Raw genomic sequence first — 9,293 nt, forward strand, 5'->3', positions numbered from 1 at the left:
ATCCAACCTGGCCCTGAACACTGCCAGGGATGGGGCAGCCACAGCTTCTCTGGGCGACCTGTGCCAGTGCCTCACCGCCCTCACAGTGAAGAACTTCTTCCTTGCATCTGATCTAAGTCTACCCTCTTTCAGCTTAAAGCCATTACCCCCTGTCCTATCACTACACGCCCGTGTACAAAGTCCCTCTCTGGCCTTCTTTCAGGCCCCCTTTAGGCACTGGCAGGCTGCTGCAAGGTCTCCCCGCAGCCTTCTCTTCGCCCGCCCGAACAGCCCCCACTCCCTCAGCAATGGCACAAACCCAAAAGCGCCCTCGGCCGAGTGTCCCGCCCCCGGGGCCCGATCCCTCCGCTCCCCCCACCCCCCACCCCTCCCCCGCGGGGATCCGGCGGGCCCCCACGGCTCGCTCCCCGCCGCGGGGAAGCGGCCCAGCCGGGCCGGGCTGCGCGTCCCCCCGCCGGCCGCCCACTCGCGCTCATTTCCCGGCTGGGGCGATGGCGGGCGGCCCCGGGCAGCGCTTCCCCGTCCGCAGCCAATTGCGTCTTCAGTCCGTAGCGGAGGATCGCGGGGCACGGTGAGGCGTGGGAGAGCCCGGGGAGCCGCCACCAGCCCGAGGGGGAGGAAGAGGAGGGAAGAGGAGCGAGGAAGAGGCCCGGGGCGGGCAGCCCCCGGGGGTCGAGGCCTCGCCGGCCGGTCCGGCCGCTTAAATGCAACCCCTGGGGCATCGGCTCCTCTCCGATGAGACCGCTCCGGGGCTGCCGGGGACGGGGCGTCGTCGTGGGCACCGTCACCCTCTGCCTGGCCGCCGGGTGGGCTCTGCGGAGTAAGTGTCCCTCTCTCCCCTCCGCTTCCTCCCCGGGCCCTTTCCTTCCTTCCTTCCTTCCTCCTCCTCCTCCTCGCCTGCTCCCCGCGGCTCAGCCCCGGCGCCCGGCATCTGCGCGGAGGAGCTGCTGGGGGTGGGGGACGGGACACGGGACACGGCGGGGGGGGGTGGGGGGTGGGGGGGCTGAGGCAGGCAGCGCTGCTCTCCGCGGGCTGGCAACCGTGTGGGAAGGGTCGTCCCCGCTCCCGCTGCTCGGGGGGAGCCGAGCGGTGCCGGCCCGGGGCTGCAGCCCCGGTCGCCCGGGGAGGGGAGCCGCGGCCGGGACACACACACACACACACACACACACACCGAGCAGCCGCCGTTCCCTTCTGCGAGCCCAGCAGCGGAGGGGAAGCGAAGAGGGGGAAACAAATCCCCGTGAACCAGCCAGGGGAGGGGGGGGGGGCTCGGGTCACGCTGGGAAACGCCGCGGGGGAAGAGGGAAGGTGGGTTTCGACCAGCAGCCCGGGGAGGGGGGGGCAGCGGGCGGGGAGGCGGCCGGTCCCTCGGAGCCGGGGCTGGAGGAGGCTGCGGGCAGCCCCCACGGCCGGGAAGTGGGGGGCGGGGGGCAGTGCCACCAGTGGGTTTGGTTCGGACACGTCACGCCGTCTCCTTCATCATCAAGGTGACGCACGAGCGGGGCACCGGAGGGTGGAGGAACGGTCCAAGAGTTTGGGAGCTGTCCCCCCCGTCGTCCCCCGTTACAGAGCTCCTGCGTGGGGGCTCCACGCCGCCAGCCCTTTTCTACCCACTCCCCGTCACGCCGCAGGCCCAGGTCCGGTAGGCAGAGCTGCGCTTCCAGCTTTGAGTCTCGGCCCGGCGAACGCTCCGGAGCGCAGCAGCGTGCCAGGGCCAGCCGCAAACTCGCTGCGCTTCGAGCAGCACCGGTACCCTCTTCTCCCTGGGACGTGTTTTACTGGGCGCGAAGGGTCCGGGTTTGCAAGCGGCGGAGCGCGGCGGCCTTGCGCAGGGTGCTGCGGGTGGGTGCGATGTTTGCTCTGGAGGCTGATGCAGCTCTGTTTGGATTAGACCAGTTCAGGTCATCTAGGTGGACTGCGGGTTGAAAATACTGTTGAATGGTTAGCTACTGCACTGCCTTTTTTAGCTTTGTGTGCTGGATAGGGACAGAAAATGTTTGCAAATAATTTAATGGAAAGATTTTTATTACTTTTTTTTTTTTTTTACATTTACCTTGCAATCACATATTCAAAACAGAGCCATGCCTTTATCAAAACATAAAACGGTCACTGTGGTGAGATACTCGGCTCCCGTCTGGTCAGAAACGGTGCAAAGGGCCTTTAAATAAATACATGGAGCAGAAAACAATTAGAACAATTTGCAGCGATTACCAGAGGTTCCCGTCTGTTCTGTTTCTCTAGCTGGCACAAACCCCTTTTTCACAGCTCTGGTTAGTCTCTCCTGCACACCGGCTGAACGGCAGACCGCAGCTTAGCTGAGGATGTGCTGGGCTACCCGGAAAGCATGGTGTCCCTGCGAGCACGACAAGATGCCCACAAAGTAGGAATCCCAGGCGTGTCATCTTGGGAAAAGCCCAGATCCTATCTGGTTAATAAAATACAGAGTGGCTGAGGCTTTCTCCTGTGCTGGTCCCATAGGCGAGGACCTGGGAATCAAACTGGCTTCTCGAGCTTCCCTGCCTTACCTTGACCAGCAGAGTTTCTGAATTCTGCCACAGATCCCAAATAGAGCAAAGTCAGCTCGTAATTCATTTACCCATCTCCCCCCATTTGTGGTTGCTCTGGCCATGGGGGTTTCTTATTTTTTTTAATAAGATTTTTAAAAATAATTTCTTTCCCTTGGAGACTTTTTCTTTCTTTGCCTTTTAAAACCATTATTTTCCCTGAAGACTCTGCAGAACCTCCAGGAGCATCCCCAGCGGTCCTGCTTTGCACTTCTTCAGCATAGCTCAGGATCTCATCCTCCCTCCCCACTGGGTTACAGACATTTGCAGCTCAGCATTATTTTTTTCAGTTGTGCTCTTGCAGTCAGACTGTTCCCACAGCATGAGAGGCGAGCGGGTGAGCTGTGCCAAGCCAAACCAGGAAAAGGCATTCAGTGGTGAGGCTTACTCTGTGCTTTATCTGTGTTTTGTCTGGTTTGATTTTTGCGGGTAGATAACAGGATTTCAGTCTCTAGCCAAGTGTGCCAAACCTGCCATTAATTATATAATAAATAAAAAAAAAGTATGCCAGTTGAAACTTAAGATGTTTGGTGTTCATCCAAATCTGTATGCAGAAATACCCACATGCAAGCAGAAATCATTGCAGTTACACATTAAACTAAATGGTCAGTTCAATTTCAGAGTGTTATGAACAGCTCTAGAATCACATCAGTAGGAATGAGGTGAGAATTAAATATGCTTTCACGTACATTTTTGCCTGGAAATCATCAGGAACGTGAAGTCCCTGACTTGGTGTGAAACTGTGTACCTTTGATTACATGTGATTTATCTGCACTGGCATATAACTGGCTGCCTTCACAAAGCTGTTGCCTTAAACATTGATTACACATCCTGAAAACATGATGAAGTTCTTGCCAAGCCTTCACATACTTAAGCCTGCTACGCTTCTTGCTTTTGGGGGATGGTAATTAATTAATATAATAGGTTACCTTGGCCATGGCGATTAAACTTCCCATTTAAATGCAGGATTTTAAAGGAAGGCCAGTTACTGATGCATACCAAAGCATTGCTCAGTTTTCAGAAAATATTATGCTCCCTTACCCAAAAAGACTTGTCCAAACTCTCTCCTCTTGGGTATCGAAACACTGAAACACATGCAATTACTTGGCCTGTGTGGTGGAAACATTTCTCCTGACTCTCGTCAATTAAAAATGTCTTTAATTTAAGTATGTATATTCCTTTTACGGTCAGCAGAAAGAAAGAGAAACGGCAAAGCATAATCCGTCCTCTCCTAAAACAGACCACTGAGATAGGTAGGATGAATCACACCCCAGGGGTCCCATCCTGCCCTGGACAGTGGGTGCAGTATCACCTCCACACTCATCACCCTCCTTTGTCTTTCAGCTCCTGGAGGAGTGTCGTTAGTTGTCCCACAACCCAACATCAACGCAACAGTGGCACAAAACATCCTCCTCTCAGTTGAATACTCTTGCAGAGGCGTCGCTACCATTGAGTGGAAGCACGTGTCGAGCTGGGGCACCACCAAAATTGTTGAGTGGAAAAGTGGGAATTATGTCAACATATCCACGGTCTACAAGGACAGAGTAACAACTTTTGAAAATGGCTCTATACAGCTTCTGAACGTGGGCATGAGAGATGCTGGCTACTACTTTATCACTGTAACAGAGGAATATGGAACCAACACCTATGGCACTATCATAGTCAACGTTTATGGTACGAACTAGATGGGAGTTCTTGGCTTTACCCTGTGTTTAAACATTAGTCTGCTTGTAATCAATTTTATAATATTAATTTTTTTCTGTCCTCCCTGCAGAGATTATCTATGAAGATTTACATTTTGTAGCAGTTCTTTTTGCATTTCTTGCTGCAGTCTCTGCCATTTTGATCTGCTTCATGTGGCTGTGCAATAAATCTCTGCATCTATTTCAGAAGAAGACGGCACACAAACTAACAGGTATCTCTCTACAAATGCAGTCAAGGTATAGGTTTTTCAAGCCTGAATTCTGAGCCTAAGATTCACTTGTGATTTGGGCCATAAAGGTGCTAAGCAGGGATACTGAGCAACAAGAGTGGAAGGGCTCAGTTCAGTTACCCTGTTCAACTCTTTACTAGCTGAGGCAACTGAATAATAGGTATTTAGTTGTAGAACAATGCGCAGGGACATCTACCTTATACATTTTACATCAGAAACCACAAAACACTTCCCAACATTGCTAACTGCAAAACTTAGGGAGAAAAGGCCAGAGCTGCTATAACACCGCATCAGAGGGCAGGAGACAAAGTCAAGAACGTGAGCAACGCTCTCAGGGTCTGCACTAGAAGGGTATCTCCTAGGGGAAGGTACTCAAATGGCCCTTGGGAGTGGTCCTCACCTCACTTCATGGAGGACTGCACCCCGCCCTCTCCTCTCAAACCCCCCTTTCATCTGCCTTCACGTTTGATGCAGTTGCACCCTCCAGCGACCACTGACTAGTACCAAAAGCAGACTCCTAACATGCGCCAAAGACACCAGTCGTGAAAAGCAGATCAAGGGAACACAAGGGCTGCACCGAAGGGAACATTCACATATTGAGAAAATTTTCCAAGCCACAGCCAGGGTTATTTGGCCTAGGCAGCAAGACAAGGTGCCACGTTACAAGCCTGGGCTCAAGCTCTGGGCACATCCTTGGAACGGGAGGTTTCTTTTACCACTTCAAAACATTTCAGGCATTTACCTCCTTTCTTTCTAAGTGCAGATCCACTAGTGGTTTCTTGCCCTGTAGGTAAAAGGTCTGTGTTTCTTCTCTAATAAGCGCTGCTTAAGCTGTTATATTATAACAAGCAGCCTAAGTAGATACCTAAAAATCCTAAGCCTTATGGCCCAGACTGTATGTCAACTCTGCAAAACCTGATACGAGAAGAGATGAATTTGGCTTGAGCCGTCTCTTCCTTTCTGCCACTCACCTACAGCTCTAAGGGCTGCTGCTGTTTTCACGGTGCACACACCACTCAGAAGCTTCTGTAGGTACAGAAAATTTTCCCATCATGCCAGAATATACAGGCTTTTGTTTGGCTAAAGCCTCTTCTTCCTCCAGTTAAAGCCAGTCTTCCTACAGAGCCGGATTTAATAGTTATTTGGCAGAGTTCAGGAAAACCACAGTTCTGGAGACTTGCTCTGTCATCTCCCAAAACATGATCTGAAGCAGGGACCTAACTTCTGCCCCAATTCCACCTCAGAACAGCCCTCCTTTGAGAAGTCGTGAAGAGAGGTATATGGATGGGCCCTATGGACTTCAGTTTTTGTAGCGCCTTTAGCCTTGTATTGGAAGAAACCAGTGTCACTTTAAAGATTGCAGGGGACTCTTTATGCAGTTAAATATTTTGAAAAGATGTATTTAAAACCTAATTGTAGATGAGTAAGCTTGAGCTAATATTAAAAAGTTCAAAATGTCTCAGCTATTAACACAGCGTTGTTAATTTTGGAACGCTGGCCTTCCAATCCATTTGCCAATCAATAATAACATCCTTTTATTTGCAGCAAGTACAACTGAAGAGATTGAATTGGAAACCATTGAGTGTTAGCCAAGGGCTGTCTAATAACAACAAAACCAATTCTACCTCAGGAGAAAGTGTTGGCAAAGAAAGCGAGAAGAAACCTAAAAGGTAAAACGTTTGTGACTACTGTAGAAACATCCCGACTTGCAAACTAATTAGACATTAAATCAGCAATGTCTGATGGAGCTGTTTTGACCTGTTAAGTTTTCTGCTCTGCTAGCCAAGGTCAAAGAAAAAAAAAAGAGTATTCTTCCATGTTGAGCACGAACACATTTTTCTGGCTAATTAATAAAATCTACAGCCTCTACCACTCTTAAAAACAACCACCCAACCAACCAAGCCTCTAAGATCAACCCATAAAGGAAATGATCATGATCTTGAAGGACACCTGTTTTCTGGCTACAGCAAGTCTCCTATTACAGACAGAACAGCCATTAGCATCCTTCAACATAATAAATTTAATGTCTAATTACAGTATTACATTAAAAAAATTAATTGCAAGGATTGAATCCTGTTTATTGCACCTGTGCTGCTACTTTTGGGCGTAAGGAAGTTCCTGAAGCTCTGAAGACAAACTAATTCTTTATGAGACAAAACTGACTTTGAAACAGTGCCGAGCTGGTCAAAGTTCCCCCACTTACATTTCCAGTTGTTTACGCTGCCCCTGGGTATTAACACACATTTTATGACATTACTAGAGAAGGTTGTTAAACAAGGAACTGTGCACAGGCACTGAACAGGATGCCGTCTGTAATGATTAGAGGGGTCAGATAAAATACTGACACCACATCGGTGGGGTGGCAAAATACTGAACAGTTTCATTGTGAAAGATGTTGAGTCCTTTGCAAACTTAGCCCAGTGGTGAATAGTCTATCTGGGAAAAAATGTTAAAACAGCATTACTTTGAAATTTAGTATTTATAAATACAGTTCTGAAATTGCTCTTGTTGAGAAGCTGCCTTTGATTTCCTATGTTGTAAGAAAACACTAAGTGATCTAACTAATGTCTTCCTGAATCTGCATATTGCACTTACATTTTCCACCTGCAGATCTGCTGGGTGGAATAACATTTGCTTTTTTGAGTGAGAAAGCACTAAACTGACTGAGCTTCAAATTATCCTGTTTTGCTTTTGTATCGAGAATAATTTTGCAGTGTGAAATAAACTTTGAAAATGTAAGAGACCATGGAATAGTCTGTGTCTGCAGATTGCCACGTGGCTTTTTGAGCCACACTGCTGCTACTGCCTCTCTTGCACTTCAGCTCACTTGTTTGCAAAAACCTTTTACAGGACAGGCTGACAGAGCTTCCCCTCTGGTCAGGGACTACGATGCTCAGGTGCAGAAGTACTATGGGTTAGATTTGGAAAAATAGAGAATTTCTCACGAAGTACATAATGATGCAGGTAGGTGCCAAACAGGCTTTTTCCAAAGCACCCTGTACACAATACCTTTACAAAGTCATCCCCGGATTGAACTGGCCATTTGTAGTATAAAGGGCCTCTCACCCACTTATAAAGTCAGGTATCAGATTCAGCTGGTTGCTCCTTCCTGCATCTAGAACAGGTCAAAAAAAGGTGAGAAATCTAGAAAAAAAATAATCCCAGCTACAGCACAACATGGCAAAAAGTAACAGTTTGTTCTAATTCTTCACTTTAAGTATGCGTTACCAGTCTTCTGTATCGTTGAGTGAACTAAGCTTTGACAACACAGAAGTTGTAAGTGCATCTGTTTTAATCACCAAGCTTGAAGTACTTTGTAAAGTATCCACATAGCATATGGAAAACAGTACTAATTTTTTTTTCTGTTTATCTATTCCAGGTTTTTTTTTTAAATCCCTAAATCTTAGAACTTGAATGTGAAGTTATTCATTAAGCTGAGTATACAGCAGGTGCTCTGCCAGACTTATTTAGAAGGTACAAAAAGTGCAGCTTACACATTAAGACCATTATTACCTGCTAACATTGACTTGAACATTGTAATTGCCAAAGGAAAAGTCAGGAAATGTATACAAACATGACCATTTGAATGCACTGCTGTAATTGTAGAGATCACTTACACTGTTAAACTACAATATTTGAAAGCTGGGATGAAAGTTGAAAATGACGACTTAAAATTCTTCAATTTAAGGTGCACTGTAACAGCAGTAAGAAGTTTCCAACTAGCACAGTTGTTTTACCTCAGCTTGGCTAACGATACAACAACTTCAGGCACCCATCCTTGGCTACTGATGCTGGTGCCAAACTCACTTTTAGGTAGTAATATCCTAGAGGAACAACAGAGATCCAAATAATACTCAGTGAGGACATACATTACAGTTAGCCTATGCACTGCTTTCCTTATAGACAATTCCTCAACCACAAATTTTACCCAGAATTTAACATGCTTACCCTACATAGATAGGATCACTTATAAAATATTCACATTTTCTGAAACTGGTATTTGTCAATATGCATTATTAATGTCAGTAATACTTGATATACAGAACATGAGGCTAAGCTGTGTGTAGCAGCTTCTTGCTACACTGGAGGTCCCTGAAGTGTCTAGTCTTATGGCAAGCAGTTAAAGTGGAAGTGTAGAAACTAATAGCTATTCTTACTCCACTTGTAAACTCTGCAAAAATGCAGAACAGCGGCAATTTAATATTTAGAGCGTTCTGAGTGATCAAAGGGATTAAGGCATTTTGCTTTTAAACTTTAATTAAAGAGATGTCCGAGTTCGTAAGACTGCTTTGGCAATCAATTGTAAAGGTCTTAATCATCCACTAATGTCTTCATTTCATGTTCAAAGATGCATTACGAAGAATTTCAAGACTGTCCCTCTGTTAGAAGCCTAATCAGTCCGTTTTCCATTAAAATTAGGAACCCCTGTGTATTCAACACTAAAAGACAGACTCTCCAGGTCTCTAATAATTCTTTTTTTTAATTTTTTTTTTCAGCTAGGCCTGGAAGTCTTGACAAATGTCTTCACTGCTAATGTGCAGTGCTTGCACTTCTGCAGCACAAGAGAAGTCCTCTTGCATCCATCATTTCTTTTCAGAAAGGGACAAATCCTGCAACTATGAGTTCCCAATAGCTCCACAGTGATCCTACTACTTGGTGATGAAGAGCTTGTTTGACAAAAAGGCTATCACTATATGCAGACATGTCAATTGAAGTTAGGAACAGTGAAGTGTAAAGATACATTTAAGTTTCATATGCTTATCTTCTAATTATTAGCAAGAGATTTGTTGTGTTGC

At 47.1% G+C, this 9,293-nt stretch overlaps 1 protein-coding gene across 7 annotated transcripts; it reads left to right on the top strand.

The window, feature by feature from the left end:
- Window positions 1-583: 583 nt before the first annotated feature.
- VSTM5 (V-set and transmembrane domain containing 5) lies at window positions 584-9,293 on the top strand. Of its 7 annotated transcripts, none has more exons than XR_007508832.1 (6): window positions 584-820; window positions 3,756-3,817; window positions 3,909-4,238; window positions 4,339-4,479; window positions 6,043-7,461; window positions 8,994-9,293. XR_007508832.1 is itself a non-coding variant. In XM_049823106.1 (5 exons), exons 1-5 carry the CDS (start codon window positions 705-707, stop codon window positions 6,084-6,086), a joined length of 693 nt encoding a protein of 230 aa, XP_049679063.1. In that variant the 5' UTR covers window positions 584-704; the 3' UTR covers window positions 6,087-7,611. The 7 variants fall into 7 exon arrangements, 5 of the variants coding, with proteins under 5 accessions (XP_049679063.1, XP_049679065.1, XP_049679061.1 ...); XR_007508833.1 differs by lacking the exon at window positions 8,994-9,293 and having other exon boundaries at window positions 6,043-6,167; window positions 7,348-7,611; XM_049823106.1 differs by lacking the exon at window positions 8,994-9,293 and having other exon boundaries at window positions 6,043-7,611.

This window comes from Accipiter gentilis, chromosome 19 (genome assembly GCF_929443795.1).
Source record: "Accipiter gentilis chromosome 19, bAccGen1.1, whole genome shotgun sequence".
Classification (NCBI taxonomy): domain Eukaryota; kingdom Metazoa; phylum Chordata; class Aves; order Accipitriformes; family Accipitridae; genus Astur; species Astur gentilis.

Bases quoted from the DNA above. Each gene is read 5' to 3' on its own strand.
- VSTM5 (XM_049823104.1), top strand. From the start codon at position 705: ATGCAACCCCTGGGGCATCGGCTCCTCTCCGATGAGACCGCTCCGGGG. The intron at 821-3,755 runs GTAAGTGTCCCT...TTTTACGGTCAG, and splicing joins CGCCGGGTGGGCTCTGCGGA to CAGAAAGAAAGAGAAACGGC. The intron at 3,818-3,908 runs GTAGGATGAATC...TTTGTCTTTCAG, and splicing joins AAAACAGACCACTGAGATAG to CTCCTGGAGGAGTGTCGTTA.